The sequence below is a fragment of the Osmerus mordax genome, chromosome 5 (assembly GCF_038355195.1).
Source record: "Osmerus mordax isolate fOsmMor3 chromosome 5, fOsmMor3.pri, whole genome shotgun sequence".
Lineage (NCBI taxonomy): Eukaryota > Metazoa > Chordata > Actinopteri > Osmeriformes > Osmeridae > Osmerus > Osmerus mordax.
Genome location: NC_090054.1, coordinates 2,391,942 through 2,413,992, shown reverse-complemented (window position 1 = coordinate 2,413,992; position 22,051 = coordinate 2,391,942). Strand labels below are relative to the sequence as shown.

General features: G+C 49.2%; 1 protein-coding gene across 1 annotated transcript; it reads left to right on the top strand.

Annotated features, from left to right (window-relative positions):
* Nucleotides 1–4,275: 4,275 nt before the first annotated feature.
* hmgcll1 (3-hydroxymethyl-3-methylglutaryl-CoA lyase like 1) lies at nucleotides 4,276–19,254 on the top strand. The gene is made up of 9 exons (XM_067236633.1): nucleotides 4,276–4,543; nucleotides 5,799–5,876; nucleotides 6,439–6,546; nucleotides 6,981–7,076; nucleotides 7,354–7,502; nucleotides 8,796–8,859; nucleotides 9,196–9,384; nucleotides 18,556–18,681; nucleotides 19,059–19,254. Exons 1-9 carry the CDS (start codon nucleotides 4,448–4,450, stop codon nucleotides 19,167–19,169), a joined length of 1,017 nt encoding a protein of 338 aa, XP_067092734.1. The 5' UTR covers nucleotides 4,276–4,447; the 3' UTR covers nucleotides 19,170–19,254.
* Nucleotides 19,255–22,051: the final 2,797 nt, after the last annotated feature.

The window sequence follows — 22,051 nt, the reverse complement described above, 5'->3', positions numbered from 1 at the left end:
CAACAAAATGACCCCACTGTTGCTGGATGTCCAGAGAGAGAGAGAGACAAGAGAAGAGAGAGAAGAGGATCGCAAAGAGGCAAGAAAGGTGCACAAAAGATCAGATAGAGAAAAAAGAGTTTCAGAGAGAGTGAGAGAGTGAAAGGATTTTGAAAATATATATAAAGCGAGTTAGCCTTTATCTTTAACTTGAATGTGAGGTAAACACAAGGTAATGATAAACTAAACAGAAAACATACATCAAATCTAACGGTGACAAGCTGACTTGGATGAGTCATCGGGATCGGTGATGTCATGGGCCCCCGTTGAGAAACGGCCCCTGCAAAGTTCAATGTGCTGCGTCCCCCTTGGCAACCAGTTTGCTCTAGTCACCCATCTGGTCAGAGGCACAGCACGCAGGTCAGCCGCTTCTGTGACCAGCAGACAACAGGTAGCGCTTTCCTGCTACTGCTGCTGAGAGAGAACACTGAAGGGTAATCTCTCTAGCACACACACTCTCAGAGAGACACTGTGGAAACTTGGCTCCGCTCGTCCAACCTTCCTGTAGGAACTGTAAAAGGTAACCTGCTGTTTTAATGAAGGCTTTCACGTTTGCAAAAAAAATGATATTTCCCTGAGGTAATTTTTTTCTCTCTTCTATTTCTCTCTCACTCTGTTTTACACACAGTTGAGTCGTAGGGTAAGATACAGTAGAAAGAGTTTTATGTCTTCTCAAGTACTCTGACAAATTGATCGTTCATGGATAATTTTTATTATGCTTTATCTATTTAACATAGCAGATGCTTTACATATGAAATATCTAAATTCATACAAACTTTTGACCTTTTCTGGGCCGAGCATAAAAATATAAGATTCACTAAGAACCAAAGACGATTAGGTTAGGATTATTAGTTAATTGAGGTCTATTCTTTTATGGGTGAGTCAAAAAACTTCCCCTTAATACACAAAAAACTTTGTATGATTAATGTTGTTACTTTTACATTATATTTTATTCTATTATTAGATGCTTTAATCCAAAGCAACATTCAAATAATGTATAGAAATGTACATCCAAAAGTCAGTGATCAGAAGGAAAAAGTTCCGATAGTATTTTGGCGGTCAGAGTTGACGAACGTTATGTGTTTAGTTACCAGGCACAGTGCAAAGCCATCACATCTCAGCCACCAGGCTCAATGACAACTTCTCAACTGCAGTCTTACATGCATGGTGGTTCATGGTGCCGTTCCTTATCTGGCGCGTGAGCGAGGTTCTGGTCTTGGGACCAGCGCTCAGCTGAAACCCGAGGACGGGCGGTGGGATGAAAATTGATTTAATCTGTATCCTGTTTTCTCTCTCTCGTTTTGTTTCCAATCTATATCTGTAAGCTTAAGGCCTCTTTCATGCCATGCCGAAACCTGCACCATATAAAAGATGTTTTGAACATCTGTTTCTTTCTGGAGACATAAATAAATGAAAATGTTCTCTTACAAATGCTTATTTTCTTCATACTGTACATACTGAATGCAAATTATACTTTTACAATTTGGACAGATATATATGTAAAAAATGCTTTTTATTTACTGCAAAGTTTTTACCTTAAAACAATAATTTAAAAATATGTTTGTTTTCCAACTTTTTTTTATAAGTGAAATATATTGTTCTTTGGAGAGAGCTAACAAAATTATACAGAGGCTTCTATTTCCTGAGAAAACACATGTCATAACTGTTAGGCCACAAGGCCACGTCATTCTAACTTCCTGGACATTTGTTGTCCAGACATTCTCAGGACGGAGAGATGTGTCTGTGGACTCGTGCCCCTGATTCTGTTCTTCACCTGTGTCGACCCTCCTTTACCCAGACGACAGACACTTCATTAGCAGAGCCCATTTAAGAGTTCTCCAGACAGATCTTCGCCCATAATGTTAAATCAGACCTTTAAGCTCAGCCCTCCTCACTCACCTGCACTGCGCTGGCTCCAAGAAGCCAGACGAGCCCCGGGGCTCTTCTCCTTCTGGAACTCTCTGCACCTGGTATTTGTCAGGACGAGACTCTGCTATCCTCTCAGCTCATGAAAGGGAAACATTAAACGCCCAGTTAGGGACATCAAGCAGCCGATGTCGTTTAGGCCAGCTGCTGTGATTCAGGCTAGGGGGGAGCGTTTGAAACCGTACCCTGAACCCAGGCAACGCTCGTTTGCACAGACAATAACACTGGACAGGAGGAATTCACAATCTACCTGGCAACTTTGTGCGTGTTGTTTTGTACTCCAGACTCAACATGAGTGGACGTCTTTACTGACCAATGAGAGCAGACGCGGTTTGTTTGGGCCTGATGCATCTGACCCATCCGATACAGCCACCTGGAGGCCTACAGAACATATCACGCCACAGTAGGCCTTCACTCCATGTCATCATCCAACCTCATCCCCAGGTCACCCTACACTCCATCATCCCCTACATGCCAGATCATCATACCCTACTATTTACAAGTGTCCTGCTGAAAATAACTTTGTAGATGAGGAATAGATCTTTGTAAATGATCATGTGTGCAAAGTGTGCACACGCATTCCGATGCAGTTGCATCTGCCGTTCCTGAAACAGGACCCACGGTGAACACAGAGAGAGGGGGAGAAAGAGCAAGGGAGATTTGACACTTGGGGAGGTGTCAAGTGATGGCTGTGAACACGGAGGACGAGAGAAGGAGGCAGAGGGAGGGGAGAGCAAGAGGAGGAGAGAGAGAGCGAGAGTGACACAGAGAGAATGAGAAAGAAAGAGAACGGGAAAGGAGAGGAAAATACACAGAAAAGAGAGAGAGAGAGAGAGAGAAAGAGAAGGCAGTGAAAGAAAGGGAGATAGAGAGAAAGGCACACAAATGTGGGCAGGCCGGGGGCTCTCTGGTGGCCGGAGCTGGATTATTGTGCTGCAGGGAGTTCATTAATCTCCTCTATGCTGAACATCTGGGGAGGGGAAGAATGGGCCTTTCTCTTCTAAATTGTGGCCCGGCTTTACAAGGAGATTTTATTACAGCGCAAAGTTGACATTGGCTGTGTTGGCACGCTTGGCCACGAAAACCCCTCAGCTGGTTCATTCACAGGAGATCAATCAAAGCTGCCTGTCCCACCCCACCCTGACCCCCCACCTTACCCCACCCTGACCCCCCACCTTACCCCACCCTCACCCCCACCTTACCCCACCCTCACCCCCACCTTACCCCACCCTCACCCCCACCTTACCCCACCCTCACCCCCCACCCTCACCCCCCACCCTCACTCCCCACCTTACCCCACCCTCACCCCCCACTTTACCCCACCCTCCCCCCCAGCCATGGGCTTCTGGGGAGACAGGAGGAGGGGGGGGACCCGGAGCCAGTCGAGTGTGACTGCTGTTATTCTAAAGCCTGGGGACTCTGCAGGTCAGCATTCCCCTGCCAGCTCACACCAGCCCCAGACCAAACTCTCTCTCTCTCTCTCCTCTCTCTCTCTCTCTCTCTCTCTCTCTCTCTCTCCCTCTCTCTCTCTCTCTCTCTCTCTCTCTCTCTCTCTCTCTCTCTCCCTCTCTCTCTCTCTCTCTCTCTCTCTCTCTCTCTCTCTCTCTCTCTCTCTCTCTCTCTCTGTCCCTCTATCTCTTTCTCCCCGCCTGCTAGCTTTCCCCTGCCAGCTCACACCAGCCCCAGACCAAACTCTCTCTCTCTCTCTCCCTCTCTCTCTCTCTCTCTCTCTCTCTCTCTCTCTCTCTCTCTCTCTCCTCTCTCTCTCTCTCTCTCTCTCTCTCTCTCTCTCTCTCTCTCTCTCTCTCTCTCTCTCTCTCTCTGTCCCTCTATCTCTTTCTCCCCGCCTGCTAGCTTTCCCCTGCCAGCTCACACCAGCCCCAGACCAAAGTGCTCCATCTTTCCGCTCCCCACTCTCCCTATGTTCCCCCTCTCCTGGCACTGTCTTTCGCATAGCCCTTCAATCCCTCTCTATCTTTCTAATTACCCCTCCCCCGGTTCTGCTCTCTCTTTCCATTTCTGCCCTACTATCCTTTTCGTACTGTCCCATTTCCTCTACCCTCCCTCCCTCCCCACCCTCTCTCTCTCTCTCTCTCTGTCACACTTTCTCTTGCTCGCCCCGTTTCCATTCCATCATGCCTGGGATGCTGCTGCCATGGTAACTGCCGAGTCACTCCCTGCCTCATGCAGTCACCCAAGCTCTAATGTGATTGTCTCAGGCTCTCTCTCTCTCTCTCTCTCTCTGGCTGTCTCTACCGCTCTCCTTTCTTTTTTTGCCCCCTCTCCTTCTTTCTTCCTCTCGCTCTCTCTCGATCTACCTCCGTCTCCCCCTCTCTCCTCCATCCAGCATTATTGATTGCCTCCCCATCTCCGGTGTTCCTCTCTACACACAGTCCAGCTAGCGATCGGCTGTGTGGATCTTCAGGCAGCGGGGAGCAGAGCGGGCTGGCCGGGCAGGGGAGGAGCAGCGGCCGGCTCCTGGATGGGGAACGTCCCCACCACGGTGAAGCACTGTCTGAGCTACCAGCAGCTCCTCCACGATCACCCCTGGCTGCCGCGCTGGCTGCTGGACCAGAAGGTCTGTGTATGCGTGTGTGTGTGTGTGTGTGTGTGTGTGTGTGTGTGGAGGGAGGGCGGGCGGGCACATGCTCAAACACATGACCTAGTCATGACAGCAGAGAGGCTGAGGCCTGGAGAGGAAAGAGGAAGAGAGAGGAAGAGGCACGGCCGAGAGAGATTCTCACTGTGCTGCTCAACTTATGTAACCCTCTCAATGTGAAGAATACTCTTGTTTGACGCTGTACTCATCTTTGATGTTGAGGCTTTTTAATAATCTGTATTTATTATCAAGTCAATTCAGCGTAACGGTTGGCTGAGGCCCCTCGCCGTTATTGTAACAGCAGCATGGATGGTAATTAAAGCAGATTCTACTGAGTACATTAACGCACCTCAGTCCTGGGTCTGACAAGTTGCAGTCAGGCTCCATGCCGTGGCCTCCACTTTCCCAGACCAACCCCATTCATCTTGGAGAGTTTAGAGTTTAGTGCAATTTAGACTTTATTAGGCAAACTACTGTACAGCACTTATGTAATATGGATGTAATATTATATGTATTCCTTTGTATTTGATCCAGACTAGCATTGCTAGCAATATCAGAAAGCTCAATGCCACATTCTCAATACAGCACAGGACAATACAATTGACGTGTGTGGTCTAAATCATTTTTCAATCACTCCTTACTGTACGTCAAGTGCATTTGATGAATTTACTAAATGGCCATGGATGTCTTCTTTTACGGACATGAATACCGACTTAGAACTTTAGAAAAATAAAATTTTGGAGTGCGTAGGGATGCCTTAAGCCAATCAGAGAACAGCGGTTTCAAAACTCCAGCACAGTAGCCTATCGGTATCGGGCACAAAGATTTTGAAAATGCCCACTGTCCTGTCCTGAAACAACGCTGTAGTGAGACCCTGGTCTCAGACGAGACAACTCCTCCAGCCCTGGGCAGTGACCTGAGTCTGAAGACACTGACTGGGACAGCTCCTCCAGCCCTGGGCAGTGACCTGAGTCTGAAGACACTGACTGGGACAGCTCCTCCAGCCCTGGGCAGTGACCTGAGTCTGAAGACACTGACTGGGACAGCTCCTCCAGCCCTGAGCAGTGACCTGAGTCTGAAGACACTGACTGGGACAGCTCCTCCAGCCCTGGGCAGTGACCTGAGTCTGAAGACACTGACTGGGACAAATACCAGGCTGTCACGCTGTCTCACACAAGGGAAGAGTGATGGGAGGGATTTACTGAATGATGGTGTGATGTTGTTTCATGTGCAGAGCGCCTCAAGTCAAGAGTATCCAGAGTTTGTGAAAATTGTGGAAGTTGGTCCCAGAGACGGCCTTCAAAATGAAAAGGTAGATGTAACACCCTCATGGCCACCATAATGACACACTTAGCAAGGCAGCAGTGGTGAATTCTGTTGTTACATAACCATCATGCTTTTTTTTTATATCGTTTTGGAATGGAAATGAAAAAAATCTGAGATCGTCTCAAACATATGGATTTTTTGTTTCAAAATGATTGGACCTTGGGCATATGTTTCAAATTTTCCACTCGAATAACGTATTGACCAAATGAACACAAAGTGACCTTGAAATCTCTGCAAGACATGACACCATTTCACCATATGGCTCACGTGCTGTTCCCTCGGTACACGTATAAGTCACAACTTTATCATTTCCATACCACCAGTCTGCTGGTGGATCAACATGCTGACAGATCACAAATCTGAGAGCCACACATTGTAATTGTAAGAAATATGTTTTGAAGAAGCTGACCCAGCAGGTGAGTGCAGTAAATTACTCTGATTGCGAAGACTGGGCAGCCGCAGCAGAACCTTCCAGATGTCCACTTCTCCCTGCCGTCTCCTGACGAATCTAAACCCTGCACCTCCTTCTCCATTTCATTGTTTTCCAGGAAATCGTTCCGACAGGAGTCAAAATCCAGCTGATAGACAAGCTGTCTCAAACAGGCCTGACTGCGATTGAGGCCACCAGCTTTGTGTCTTCAAAGTGGGTACCCCAGGTAATAAATCTTGTTTTGTGCGTCTGCAGAGTGCGCTGAGTGATTTAGGAGGATCTCATTGGTCTCTGCCACAGGGCCGCGGAGAGAGACCCGCTTCTCCAGAACAACCCGCTCGTCTGTTGGACATGCAGATGTTCAGGGTGGAAAAGCCCGGACATATTTATTCTCTCCGTTTTGTTTTCCAAGCATGCTATTTCATTCACCGCCGTAAAACATACTACCGCTCACCTCATGAAACAGATCAAAGTTGACGAGGTCATGTTTGCAGAGTTGAAATTGAGACGTATGACGTGAGAACGTGGCTGTATTTCTTGAGTTTATATCTGCTGAATATGAGGTCTCTGTGTGAAAGCCTCTCTGTGATGGCTGCTCAAGGCCACCTCGTCTCCATGAGCGACGCAATGTAAACACCGTTTGGTTTCCCTGTGATTGAGATGGCGGACCACAGCGAGGTCCTTCGAGGGATCCACAGAGCTCGTCATGTTCGCTATCCGGTGCTGACGCCAAACATGCGAGGTTTCCAGGACGCTGTAAGAACTTTCTTACTATCCATGTATCATTATCTAAGAGATGTTTCTTCATCATTCATGTCATCAATACCTCCCCTACTGCCTGTATTTACTAGGACTAGGAGAAGAGAGAGGATTGCAGCCCATATCCATAGATGTGCATGTAGCGTAGAAGGATATTTTTACATCCTTAGAACTCCGGTCAGCGTACTACTGTATCGTCTTCTATACCATCAGAGCCTTGATGAGCCAGTGTTCCCTTGCGTTTCACTCATGCATTTCCCCTCCCATCCTGTAGGTGGCAGCAGGGGCGACAGAGGTGGCCGTGTTTGGGTCGGCCTCGGAGACTTTCAGCAGGAGGAACATCAACTGTTCCATCGAGGAGAGCATGCAGAGGTTTGAAGAAGTCCTCAGCGCTGCCAAGCAGAAGCAGATCCCCGTGCGAGGGTAGGTCTGCTCCCGTGCTGGTTTAACCTTTGACCTCGGACGTGTGGCTGAGGTTGTGTGCAAACGACACTGGTGTGACGAGCTTTCCCATAACCTGGCTGCCAGTCGACACCCTCTGTGCTGTTGGCTGGCAGTAGGCTGAAGATGGACTTTAGTCAAATACAACAGAGCTTTCAATGGACTGAAAAGCCCAATTGAGACCACTGAAATCCAGACAGTCCTCTTCCTTCTAGCAGCAACATGCTTGGACTCCATCCCAAATGACATACTCGCTACTATTACTAGGTAGTGCAGCTGTTCTTGCAAATTACAAACTATACGATTGCATGCAGTATGCATACGAGTGGGACATACTAGCTCATCATAAACATACTATAATTTTTTTCTGGCACACTAAAGAGAATGGAAGTTTGGATATTGGAACATGTGTGTTCCCATGTCAAAAGTTGTCGGCTTTCATCTCCACATGTTAGTGACCCAACGCCTGATTTTCCCTCACTGATAAAAACCCCAGGCCTGAGCAAGATACTGTATTTAACCAATCAGATAATAACTGAAAGTTTGTTTTAAAAAGTAGAACTTTCTCAGGGTTGGATTCTTCCAGAAATAACACATGCATGAGCAAAGATCCAGATGTGCAGTTGCGGGTCATTCTACGTGTTGCTACGCCGACCGCGGAGCGCCCAGAGGCACAGTATAGAACCAAACAGGATGTGAGAGACGTTGAACAGTAGCTCCCGGTAAATCTACAGCCAAACAAATCGGCGTCGCTGTGGAAACGCATTATTACTCTGACACAGCCGTTCTGGCGAATGTGACTTAAGTACCGCTGTGCGAGCTGACGATGTAGAACTCTTTTTCCCCACGGGTCCAACTCGACTCCAGTGGAACCACTGGTGGCGAACTGAAGTATCACGTAACGACTCGAGGCCCCTGGAGGAAGGTTTTCTATTTTTCGCATGCCGCAGCGCTACTGTGTTTCAGACAGTTTACGTTTCCTCACTACACATATGGAAAGGTCATTGTTTGACGTTCACCCAGCTGCACCGTTTCTCATCGGCACTGTCAACAGGACAAGGATCTTAGAGCTGGGAGCCTTCAGCACCTCCCTGCATGTCAAATGTGAAGTCTGGATCGTTCTGACACAACAGACTAACTCCTGTTAGACTCATACAAACCAGCTGATGCAGACAGGAATCTGGTGGGCTTTTGACAAGAGGACAGGGTTGTAGTTGTGGAGCAACATAAAGTCATTGTAGCTAATGTTTTCTGGTGGTTACTCTGTTCTTCCAGATACGTATCCTGCGCCCTGGGGTGTCCATACGAGGGAAGCGTGGAGCCCTCTAAAGTCACTGAGGTGAGCATGAACAAGCAACCCTCTCTTGACTAGCCTGGAAGAAGAGGTGCTGATGCTGCCATTACATATCATGGGCAAACAGTTCATTAAAAAGCTTTCAATTCAGACAGGCCGTGCAATTATTCATTCATGCACTCACAAATCCAACTGTCCACGCATCCTTCCATTCATTCATTCATGTGTTAATTTACAAACACATCATCCATTCCTTCATACATTTAAGTGCACAGTATCAGTGAAGTGTATCAGTGTAGTGTGTTGTGTGTGTGTGTGTGTGTGTGTGTGTGTGTGTGTGTGTGTGTGTGTGTGTGTGTGTGTGTGTGTGTGTGTGTGCAGGTGGCCAGGAGGCTGTATGAGCTTGGTTGCTATGAGGTATCCCTGGGAGACACCATCGGCGTGGGAACCCCTGGCTCCATGAGGACGATGTTGACGAGTGTTCTCCAGGAGGTGCCCAGCTCCGCCCTGGCCGTCCACTGCCATGACACCTACGGTCAAGCCCTCGCTAACATCCTCACAGCGCTGCAGGTACAACCTGGGGAGCTAGTCTGGATGCTAACTGCTAATGAGATGAATGCTGTAGGCCGGATGCTAACTGCTAATGAGATGAATGCTGTAGGCTAAATGCTAAGAGATGTAGCCTAGTTGAAGGCTGGATGTTAACTGCTAATGAGATGAATGCTGTATGACTGAAGAGTTCACTTCATGAAAACTCACTGACTCGTGGTCCCTGTGCATCAGATAGGAGCTGGGATAAGTACTTTGTATTTACCGTTACACTTTATTTGTTTAGCTGTTAACAAACAGGTTGTCACAAGTGCATGTTGAAAGTACAGCAGAAAATCTCAACTACATTATTGTATAGATCAGTGCAACAAAAAAACATTTTAATCTTAAGTGCAACTTCAGTGAAGGACTTTGCCTATACAACTTGAATATGAGTTACATTACACTAGATTAAACTTAAAAAGCAAAAAAAGTCAGAATTACATGAAGTTAAAGAAAAACGATGCCAACTGGTGCAAAACATTTGATAATAATCAGTTCACAAAACAACTAATTCAGTCTCATGGTTCAACAATGATCTAGATTCTCTCCCACAGGGACACCAGAGTCATAGTCATAATGTCAATCTGAAAGAGTCACAATGCCCCTGTGTACTGTAACCCTGCAAGTGGTAAGAACGCATTGTTTCACTCTCTGAGAAGACATTTGAAGGGAGCAAAAACAAAGGTGTAGGTTACACCAGGGCAGTGACATGCAGCCAGGCAGCATCCCTCCGCCCGGCGCGGGGGGATCTCTGATGTGGAAGCTAATCTGGGGACCCCACAAAGGAAAAGAACACAACAATTGTCCACCTGAAAAGTCCCTGAATCTTAATGAACATCAGATAGGTCCTCCGGGGCCTCACACCAGAGCACACCTCGCCTAGCCGGAAGAAAAGACCCCGTCATGCCTCATTAATGAAGCCCTATCTGGGCCGCAAAATCAAATTAACCTGTTACAAGAGCTTCCTGGAACGGCCCCTCCTCCAGTGTGTTTGTCACCACCTCTGGGGTTAGCGCAGAAGCCAAAACCTGAGAGTCCCTCTGTCAGACAGAGAGACAGGCAGGCAGGCAGCTTGAGAGGATATAGATATATAGAGAGGAAAAGCAGATGAATCAGTTCTCTGGTGGGGATGGTGGGTGTGGGGTCAGGAGGTTGGGGGTGGGGTCAGGGGGTGGGGGTGGTGTCAGGAGGTGGGGGTGGGGTCAGGGTGGTGGGGTCAGGGTGGTGGGGTGGTTGGGGTGGGGTCAGGATGGTGGGGGTGGGGTCAGGGTGGTGGGGTCAGGGGGTGGGGTCAGGGTGGTGGTTGGGGTGGGGTCAGGATGGTGGGGGTGGGGTCAGGATGGTGGGGGTGGGGTCAGGGTCAGGGTGGTGAGGTCAGGGGGTGGGGGTGGGGTCAGGGGGTGGGGTCAGGGTGGTGGGGTCAGGGGGTGGGGTCAGGGTGGTGGGGGTGGGGTCAGGATGGTGGGGGTGGGGTCAGGGTGGTGGGGTCAGGATGGTGGGGGTGGGGTCAGGGTGGTGGGGGTGGGGTCAGGGGGTGGGGGTGGGGTCAGGATGGTGGGGGTGGGGTCAGGGTCAGGGTGGTGGGGGTGGGGTCAGGGGGTGGGGTCAGGATGGTGGGGGTGGGGTCAGGATGGTGGGGGTGGGGTCAGGGTGGTGGGGGTGGGGTCAGGCGGTGGGGTCAGGATGGTGGGGGTGGGGTCAGGATGGTGGGGGTGGGGTCAAGGTGGTGGGGTCAGGGGGTGGGGGTGGGGTCAGGAGGTGGGGGTGGGGTCAGGAGGTGGGGGTGGGGTCAGGGTGGTGGGGTCAGGGGGTGGGGGTGGGCAAGGGGCATTTGTATCCCCTAGATTCTGGAGCAGACAGAGAAAGTAGAGGAGAAGTGGTGGTGGGAGGGGAGATGTAAGAGGAGGGGGAGGAGTCAGAGGAAGTGAAGGGGTAGGGGGTGGAGGTGGAGGGGTAATACGAAGTGGAGGAGTAGGGGAAGGAGGAGGTGAATGGGAAGAGGTGGAGGTAGAGCAGGTGGGGGTGGGAGGGGGGTGGAGTGAGATCCTCCAGGGGGGCTGGGTGGGTCAGAAGATGAGAGGGGTCCACACAAAGGCTTACCTATTCGGTGTCTGTTTCTCATGACGTTGTCCTGGCCTTGACAAAGACAGTCACAGAGAGGAGCCCAGAGGGGCTGTGGACTCGTCTGTCAACATGCTGCTGAACTACCTGACAATGCTACGCTTAAAGCCAGAGAGAAAATGATCCCATCATAGGCCAGACTCACCACATGGCAAGAAGAGAGGAGAAGGGGGGGGGGGGGGGAGAGGAGAGAGATGAGGAGAGGAGAAGAAAAGAGAGCAGAAGAGGGGAGGGGAGGGGAGAAGAGGGGAGAAGAGAGGAGAACAGAAGAGAGGAGAAGAGAGGAGAGGGCCCCAGTGCAGTTGTAGCTCTGTAACTGAGACATTCATCCATGAACAAAGTGAGACAGGAGTCATGGTCAAGTTTGGAATACTCCTCCGAGACGGGATGAGAGAGTTAATCACAAACAGTCTTCCAGACCAGAAACAGTCATCCACTTAACTAGAAACAGTCATTTTGTTCACAGAAAAAATCTAACAAAGTCCAGTTCAGCAACAGTTTGATTCGAAAGTTTCTATGCAGAGAATTCAGGGTCTCCAAACCTTGAAAATCAAACTGGTTACACACACCATTCAGGACCAATCCATGGCTTTACATTGACAAGTTCCTTCCGATTCCTTTTCAAGAGGATTGTGTGTTCATCTCCTCTCTCTGAGCATCGCTCAGCTTCCTTGCAGCTCCTCCTCCTGAGAGGCAGATTTTAGGCCCTTCTGACAGGAGTGAGGAGAAGCAGCAGAAGAGAGGCATTCCTCAGGGTGGATCACATTAGAGATAGATTCATCACAGCTGCCCTGAAGACACCACCGAACATAATAGCGGCCCAGACATTTAGCCTGCCATTTGTCCTCCCCGCAACTCAACAAACTTGAGTGGAAATGAAAGATTGTATCTTGGCTTTTCATTACCGAGACTGCCAGTGCTCAGCACCACCACCACCAACTGGGAGAGAAATGAATTTTCGCTCACCCTGCTGGCCCCGAGTCACCACTCTCTTTGTTCCCCCGGAAGGCATTCCTGCTCTTTGTCCCTCCTGCTCTCTGGATCTCAGGAAGGTCTTTGTTACCAGCCCACCGTTGGCGTGGCCTCACTATGAGAACGTCCTGACTTGGATTTCACAGGCCTGGCTTGAGAAACATTGATAATCTGACGCCAATGCTTTTATGTTTTCTGATGTCAGCTGAAGGGCTGAGCTACGGGACTCTCCTCAATCCTAGTCTCTCTTTAAATTTAATCTGGCCTCAATACCAGTGTCTCCCCAGTTTCTAGTCTCTCCTCAAATTAGTTTAAATCAGGTGAGACCTGGGATGAGTGACGTGACAAAAGATGATGGATTTAACAACAGGTGTTTGGCACTTAGGCCCCAATGATCGATGGGCGTCAGCCCAGCAGCGGAAGATGAAATCCCCCCCCCTGGAGTCCAGGCACTGGTGGCGGCAGCCGACGACCCAGCCGACGACCCAGCCGACGACCCAGCCAGACGAGTCGAGGAAGCAGGAGGAGAAGCTACCGGGTGGCGACGGGGAGGCGACGGGGAGGCGGAGGGTAGCATGGACAAACTGAACAGGGAGAGAAACGTATTTAAAGGCACGGCAGCGGTGCGATAGGCTGGCGGGGGAGGCTCGTCACTGTGCTGATTGATAGAAGTGAGCGGCTAATCGAACACTGAAACCCGTACACACAGCCCAGGCATTGAGGTGAGAGGGAAAGGAGAGAGCGTGCGTAGCGGGGGGAGTGTGTAGTGAGACATAATGGTGTGTGGCCCGAGCGTGCAGAGTTCGGTCTTGCCTGACTGAACTTGCGCTGAGCTTCATTTCTCCTCAGTCTCAGTTTCTCGTCACAGCCTGTTCTCTCGTTCTACATTCATCTCTCCACAATCCTAATCTCTTCTCAAACCATGAAGGTCTAGTTCCTCCTCAATCCTAGTCTCTGCTCCGCACCGTTTGTCATCAGCACTGTGAACAGGACAAGGATCTTAGAGCTAGGAGCCTTCAGCACCTCCCTGCATGTCAAATGTGAAGTCTGGATCGTTCGGACACAACAGACTAACTCCTTTTAGACTCATAAGAACCAGTTGATCCAGACAGGAATCTGGTGGGCTTTTGACAAAAGGACAGGGTTGTAGTTGTGGAGCAACAGAAAGTCATTGTAATGTCTTCTGGTGGCTACTCTGCCTGACCTGCCTGGATACCTAAGACACGGGGGGGATCTCCAGGGTTCTGTGATGGTGAATAGCTCAGTGTGTTGCGCTGAAGCTGCGTAAAGCTGATGGTGAAAAAGGTCTGCCAGTAATTCTTTATTAGCATTAAAACGATGTATGATATTGAATAAACATTCAACTCATTTACTTTGTGGTTGATCCGCAGACCTCCGCACCAACCCTGAATATTCTGTCAGTGTTGTCATGGTCACCATTGGCTTTCCAGTCACGGACTCAGACAAAACCAGGGCTTCAGCTTGAAGGTCGCCTCAGTTAAAATCCCTCTCCGTTTTCGCATGTCAGTAATCCCATTCATAACTTTCGGCTGGCTCCCTTTCTTCACCATGAAATATCAGGAAAGTGTGTTTGGATTGGCACCCCTCCCCTAACCCAGGGCTGCTGGATGTATGGCTGCAGCAGGCTGATGTTGGTTAGAGCACTGTCAGCCGTGTGAGTTAGCCTCACCTCTGAAACAATGTCTTACAGTTCCTGGGTTTATACAGAGAAATATCAAGGCTGTGGGTGAGGAAACAGAACTGCTTCAAATCAATGAACACACGTACTGTACATGGTGCCCCCTTTACCCTCTTCCTTCTCACTTTCTTTCTTTCTTTTTTATAATGTTTTCAGTTTCTTTCTTTTTCACTCCCTCTATCTCTCTTCCTCCATTGCTACCATGCTCTCTCTCTCTCTCTCTCTCTCTCTCTCTCTCTCTCTCTCTCTCTCTCTCTCTCTCTCTCTCTCTCTCTCTCTCTCTCTCTCTGTCTGTCTTTCTCTCTGTTATTCTCTTTCTTTCTATTTCTCTCTCTCTTTCAATCTCTCCTTCTCTCTCTTTTTCTCCCTCTCCCTCTCTCTTTTCTTTCATCCTCTCTCCCAACCTACTTCCTGTGACGCGCGGCCACAGGGAAGGCAGCGTGTGTGCCCGTTGTGTGAGCATGTCAACGGGCCTCCCTATCCCTGCATCATCGTATCCCTGCATCATGTGCTTCTGAGGAGCAGAGCGACCAGGGCTCCTGCCTCCGCTGCCTCAGGAATGCCATTGTATTTATCCCTCCACGGCTCGCCGAATCCGCCTCTGGAACGGCCAGCTCACATCTGGTTCCCGGGCAGCATGAGGCTAATTGAACACCGGCAATTCTTCAGCTTCTGGCCACCAATCCCTGCGCGGCGAGATTGAGATCTCCGGCAGTGACCGTGTGGAGGGATTCCAGAGGAACGGGGGTCGGGCGGCTGTGCTTTGGGGGAGGTCAGACATTCTGCTGTCCTTTGTTCCCCTGATGAAACCGTATGCCGAATACACCCCCCCCCCCCCGCCTTCCCGCCTTCGCAGTTAGCAGCTAAACCCCAGAGTAGCACGCTAGATTACTACTCTGTGTTTACACAACAGAGAAACTCTGCCCGCTACAATATCCTGCTCTGGCCTAAACCAAGGCCTGGAAATCTCGTGCACGCTGCACACCACAGTGGATCACACCCCCTGCCAACGTAAACAGCAATTATAGGCTGCACAGACTGACTCGCTCTGGACGAAACACAGCCAGCCTTCAGAGACCAGCCACCAATTAGGACCATTGTTCAGGACAAACCTGCAGGAAAAATCTGACATTGATAAAATATATTGATCTAATAAGTTTTGGAATTAAAGTTGCATTTGGTTTACATCAAAACGAGCGTGTGTGCTGGGGAAGTTAAACCAAGTGCGTCGGAAATGGTCTTGGTGTGCCTGCTGTCCTACCTGATCCCTGATGGTCTTGAGAGGTGCGTTTATTTTCGAAAACTGTTGGGTCCCCTGACAATCTGTGTCTGCCAAGAAGTAGGAAAATGTCCAGAAGACAGGTGGAAAACTTTACAGTTTTAATCTATGGTCAATTGATTAGACAGTCAGAGCCCTCCCAGGGAGAGGCAGGAGGAGTCAGAGTGTTAGAGCTTCAGGAGGAGTCAGTCTGTTAGAGCTTCAGGAGTCAGAGTCTATTAGAGCTTCAGGAGGAGTCAGAGTATGTTAGCGCTTCAGGAGTCAGAGTCTGTGAGAGCTTCAGGAGGAGTCAGAGTCTGTTAGAGCTTCAGGAGGAGTCAGAGTCTGTTAGAGCTTCAGGAGTCAGAGTCTGTTAGACCTTCAGGAGGAGTCAGAGTATGTTAGCGCTTCAGGAGTCAGAGTCTGTGAGAGCTTCAGGAGGAGTCAGAGTCTGTTAGAGCTTCAGGAGTCAGAGTCTGTTAGAGCTTCAGGAGGAGTCAGAGTCTGTTAGAGCTTCAGGAGGCAGGGTGTGTTAGAGATTCAGGAGGAGTCAGAGTCTGTTAGAGCTTCAGGAGGAGTCAGAGTCTGTTAGAGCTTCAGGAGGCAGGGTGTGTTAGAGCTTCAGGAGTCAGAGTCTGTTAGAGCTTCAGGAGGCAGGGTGTGTTAGAGCTTCAGGAGGCAGAGTCTGTTTGTGATTCAGGAGGCAGAGTCTGTTTGAGATTCAGGAGTCAGAGTCTGTTAGAGCTTCAGGAGGCAGAGTGTGTTAGAGCTTCAGGAGGCAGAGTGTGTTAGAGATGCTGGAGTCAGAGTCTGTTAGAGCTTCAGGAGGCAGAGTGTGTTAGAGCTTCAGGAGGCAGAGTGTGTTAGAGATGCTGGAGTCAGAGTCTGTTAGAGATGCTGGACTCAGAGTTCACAGGAGCTTGTCCACCTGGTTGGCAGCCAGGTCTTCATCAGGTGCCTGCTGGTGCAGTCCTACTTGTGGTCGCTGGTGACAGGAGCCTAAACAAGGGAGTTGTTGACCCAACAAAATGGGTTCTTCCTCACGGTCTGATGAGGTCACCGGCGGGCTGAACTCAGAAGTCCTGTACCTTGTGCGTGAGGTCCAGTGCCTCGTGCGTAAGGTTCAGTGCCTCGTGCGTGAGGTCCAGTGCCTCGTGCGTGAGGTCCTGTGCCTCGTGCGTGAGGTCCAGTGCCTCGTGCGTGAGGTCCAGTGCCTCGTGCGTGAGGTCCTGTGCCTCGTGCGTGAGGTTCAGTGCCTCGTGCGTGGTAAATGTATCAGTCTTGTTTGGTTGTGCAGTCCAACAGAAACGCAGGTGAACCAGCCACAACGCATCATTACCTCTCATATGGACTCCAGACTGGGTAGAGGAGCCTGACACACACAGTATCCCACAGAACACGTTGGCACGCCGGGGATATTTCCTTGAGAAGGCACCTTAAGAAAGCTACGTGGGATGAGGATGTGTAAGACAAGACAGAGTGAACATCTTGTATTTAGCTAAATATGTATTTAGCTAGCTGTATATTCACGTGACTGACTACTGTTCCCAGGGCGACCCAATGTCATTTCACATCCTGTTCAGCCAAAGTTGGAAGAAATCATTCCTAAGGGTTTTCTATAACTGCAATAATGCAGAGAGAAGCACTATATCTCATGTTCCTTTAAGCAATGGATGCATGTTGGTGTGTGTGGGTGTGTGTGTTGGTGTGCACCTGCTTATGGGTGTGTGTGTGTGTGTGTGTGTGTGTGTGTATGTGAGCCCAAGCCTGTGTGTGTGGGCTTGTGTTGGTAAATATCTGCCCAGGCCTATATGTGTGTGTGTATTTGATGATTGTACCAAAGGAAACAGACTAATTGATACCCAGAGCTATACAATGTTGTGTATGAGTGACACATAAGAGGCAGAATACCAGGCTGCTAGTGAACCAGGATGACGAGGTTGTGGTTGAATCCCCCCACTGTAACCACGAGGACCAGGAAACATGAACTCTCTTTATTATGAAGAAGGCCACAAGTATGCTGGTCCAGGTTAGAGCCGTCAGCCAGGATGAGTCAGCAGGACTAAGGGATGTCCCCTCCCCTGTCTCCCCTATCTCCCCCCCTCTTCTCCCCCTCCTCTCCCTCTCTCCTCTCCCTCTCCTTCTCTCCTCTCCTCCTCTTCCCCCATCTCCTCCTCCTCTCCCCCTCATCTTCCCCCCTCCACCCATCCCCCTCCACCCCACCTCCCAACCCCCCTCCACCCCTCCTCCCTTTTCTCCCTGAAAAATACGCCCCCAGCTCCTCCAGCCAGATGTTGAGCCCCACCACAGCCCTGGCAAGCCCCCCTCTCTCTGCCCACATACCCACACACCACAGCCCCCTGAACAAGGGACATTGTTCCTCTACCTGGAATGTGTGTGTGTGTGTGTGCGTTCATTTGCGTTTGTGTGCCATACTGTTGGCCCTGGCATAGGCTGTGTGTGCATGTACAGTGTGTGTGTGTGTGTGTGTGTGTGTGAGAGAAGTGTGTGTCCCCGAATGCATGTATACAGTCTAAATATGTGTGATAGAGAGAGACACTGTCCCTGCGTGCCCCTAGTGAGTGCTGAGTGTGTGTTCTGCATGTCCTGGCAGATGGGTGTGTGTGTGTGTGTGTGCGTGCGTGCGTGCGTGCCCTAGTGAGTGCTGAGTGTGTGTTCTGCATGTCTTGGCAGGTGTGTGTGTTTGTGTGTGCGTGCGTGCCCTTAGTGAGTGCTGAGTGTGTGCGTGTCCTGGCAGATGGGGGTGTGTGTGTGTGTGTGTGTGCGTGCGTGCCCTAGTGAGTGCTGAGTGTGTGTTCTGCATGTCCTGGCAGATGGGTGTGTGTGTGTGTGTGTGTGCGTGCCCTAGTGAGTGCTGAGTGTGTGTTCTGCATGTCCTGGCAGATGGGTGTGTGTGTGTGTGCGTGCCCTAGTGGGTGCTGAGTGTGTGTTCTGCATGTCCTGGCAGATGGGTGTGTGTGTGTGTGTGCGTGCCCTAGTGAGTGCTGAGTGTGTGTTCTGCATGTCCTGGCAGATGGGTGTGTGTGTGTGTGTGCGTGCCCTCGTGAGTGCTGAGTGTGTGTCCTGTGTGTCCTGGCAGATGGGGGTGTGTGTGGTGGACTCGTCGGTGGCGGGGCTGGGAGGCTGCCCCTACGCCCTGGGAGCCTCTGGAAACGTGCCAACAGAAGATGTCCTGTACATGCTGCAGGGCATGGGGATAGAGACCGTGAGTGCTGCTTCTCTCTCTCCTCCTTTCTCCTCTCAGCTCCTCTCATCTCCTCCCTTTCATTCCCCTTTCCTCAACTCCCTTCTCCTCTCATCTCCTCCCTTCTCCTCTCCCCCCTCCTCTACTCTCCTCTCTTCTCTTCTTCCCAATAAGAGTAGTCTAATCTGGTCTTGTTTGGTGATCTTTCATCTGTCGTTTAGAGTTTTGGTGTAGTTTCTTATATTCGTGTCTAGTCTTTGTATGGACAGCCTCTCCTGCTCCCCAGCTGTTTGTGCTGCAGGTGCTCCCCCTGCTGGACACACAGAGCTGCTTCAGCATGCTACAGGCCCAGCTCTGAAAGGTGTCTCTGGTCTCACTGAGCTTGTCTCCCCTGGCAGGGCGTGGATCTGTCCAAGGTGATCGAGGCTGGGGACTTCATCTGCCAGGCGCTGGGTCGCACCACGCACTCCAAGGTAGCCCAGGCAAGAGCCAATCAGGTGTCTCGATGACGTCACCTGACCACTCGGCAGGAGAGGACCGTTCTAGAAGCCCTTTCTCTTTAGCGCGTTCAGTGTGTCCCTGGTTATGCTGCATACATGTAGAGGTTATTGTCTATGTTGCATATTTATATGTAGGTTATTTTCTATGCTTCTTAGATTTATAAGGTAATGTCTATGTTACATATATAAATAGGTTACTTTTTAATGTTACATACATGTAGAAGTTATTGGCTCTGTTACATAGATTTATAGGTTACTGCCTATGTTACGGTGATCTATAGGTTACTGTCTGTGTTATGTAGATCTATAGGTTACTGTCTGTGTTACATACATGTATAAGTTATTGTCTATGTTACATAGAGCTATAGATGATTGTGTATGTTGTGTATGGCCTGTGAAGTGAATCCCTCTGTTTCTCTAGGCAACCAAAGCTACTCAGAAACAGCACTTTAACAGAACTGGAGAACAGTTTAAAAGTGGATTAAACCCCAACAACCTTAACTTCATCTCATCCATCAGGTCCCTCAGATAGATTTCCAAGCAGTAGTGACCTTGGTTGACCAACTCCTGAGTTACTAAACTTGGTCTCTAGGGGCACTTACACATTTCTGATTTAGAGAAGCGTATAAACCTTCCCTTCCTCTTGTCCAGATCAGTTAACTTCCCTGCCAGTTCCCCAGCTCGTTGCCATAGAGCCATATCCTTCGTGTTGTTGAGTTTGTTAAACTGGCAATTAAATTGATGTTAATCCCTTTCAGGACTGTTTCCTGTCAGTGGGGCCCCAAGTGAAGTAGAAGGAGACACAGAGACTGTGATCAACTGAGAGGGGGAGAGGTGGGGGAGAGAGATAGGGAGATAGGGTGGAGAAAGAGAGAGATAGAAAGGGGCAGGGATAGAAAGAAAGACAGAAAGAAAGAGAAAGAGAAATGATGATGAAGAGAGAGAGAGGGGAAAGGAGAGAGGGAGGGAGAAAGAGTGAGAGAGGGAGGGATGGATGGAAAGAGGGAGGGATAGTTGGGAGAGAGAGAAAAGAAGGGAGAGAGAGAGGAAGGGAGGGAGAGAGAGAAGAAGAAGGGAGTCAGAGAGAGAGAGAGAGAGAGAGAGAGGGAGAGAGGGAGAGAGAGAGAGGAGAGGAGTCCTCTCAGCTGGGGAAAGTTTTTCATCCTGCATTCTGTGGGGGTGTCTTCTCATTCATTTCCTGCCGAATGTGGTAACAATTAAGACAGGGGGGGGGGGCAGCTGGGGCGGGGCAGACCTGCTGTGTGAGAGACGATCATTATCTTCCAAAATTGATTTTCATTTCCAAACTCTGTCCTTGGCTTTGTCGAGCTAGGCGCCTGTTCGTCTGTCTCCACATGGGGAACATTTTCAATCATTCATTCAGCTACCCAACTACCATCATAACTGGTTGAGGCCATAACTTGTATTTAAATTGTATTAAGTGTTATATGTCATTACAGAGCCAAGTGTATTCTTGCCAATGAGGAATCTGAAATACCCTACCTTAGATCTCATTATTTACATTTTCAGATGTTACTGTTGCTTGCTGGAAATAATTCTTCTGATGTTCTATATTGAAGTCTAGATAGCATTCATGTTACTCATACAGACTTTAGACTTTTAAATGTAAACGATAAATAGAAATGTGCGCTTTATTGCGGTGTCAGAACATCCACCATGCAGGACAATACTTCCAGCTATCACAGAAGAAAGCTGTGTGTTTAATGCTATCCTGCTGTGATCCCACTGTGGACCTGACTGGGCAGTGGAAAATAAGATAGTAGAACAATCTTTTTGTCTCTGTTGTCTGAAAAATAAACATCTGCACGGCTGAAGCCAAACTCTCGTGTGTCTTATTTGTCATCTGACCTCCAGGCCTCTGCTGACCTTTAAGTCAGGCCTGTCTGCGGTCTGTCTCTATGTGTCTCTGTTGGAAACAAGAACGAGAAACGTCCACGTGTATCGAATGAGGATGGATCGGAGAGAAGGAAAATTATGATCGAATCCTATTGAATGGGTAGAAACAGTATTAAATATTTAATAGTATTCCTGGTAGAGTGAGGATAGATTGCAGGGAGAGAGATGAGAACCACAGAACAGGATTGTGAATCTAACAATGTCATTACATAACATACTGGATGTGAATCTAACGATGTCATTACTTGATGGACTGGATGTGAACCTAACAATGTCATTACATGACGTACTGGATGTGCACACAGGGTGATCCAACAACTGTTTTTACAAAGCAGGAATTGCCTACGATTACATAGAAACTGTTATCGTAAAGTCCATTTACTAGTATAATTATGAGCCCTATGCTTGACTCAATGTTCTCACATCAAAGTCCTGCATGTGGACCGTGTGTGTGTGTATGTTGAGTTTGTGTGTGTGTGTGGGTGAATGTGTATGAGACCAGGTGCTCACATAATGCAGAGTACAGTGTTTGACTTCAGTTAAGATAGGGCTGGGCAAGGTCAAAGGTCACTGATGGTGACAGGGTTCGGAAAGAACAGACAGCTGTGTGTGGCACAAGCAGGCTCTCTCATTCAACAGGCTCTGAATAGCTGCAGTAGACAAGCATCTTGTAGAAGTCACTAAACCAAGGATGTGAAGAACTGGGAACACACAACACACACACGCACACACAACACACACACACAACACTCACACACACGGCACACACACAAGACACACGTCTGCCCACACACCCACACACACAGGATTACATGAAGATTGGGTCATGTTTTATTCAGAAGTCTCCATAACAGTGACAGAAGAGCAGACTTCAAAGCAGCTGCAGCCTTCTGCAGCAAGAGACTTAACAGCCTCACTCACAAGGTATTACTGTCCCACTGAGGTACATTTGATGACAATCTCTGCTCTTGTTG

Bases quoted from the DNA above. Each gene is read 5' to 3' on its own strand.
- hmgcll1 (XM_067236633.1), top strand. From the start codon at position 4,448: ATGGGGAACGTCCCCACCACGGTGAAGCACTGTCTGAGCTACCAGCAG. The intron at 4,544-5,798 runs GTCTGTGTATGC...TTTCATGTGCAG, and splicing joins GCTGGCTGCTGGACCAGAAG to AGCGCCTCAAGTCAAGAGTA. The intron at 6,547-6,980 runs GTAATAAATCTT...CCTGTGATTGAG, and splicing joins CTTCAAAGTGGGTACCCCAG to ATGGCGGACCACAGCGAGGT.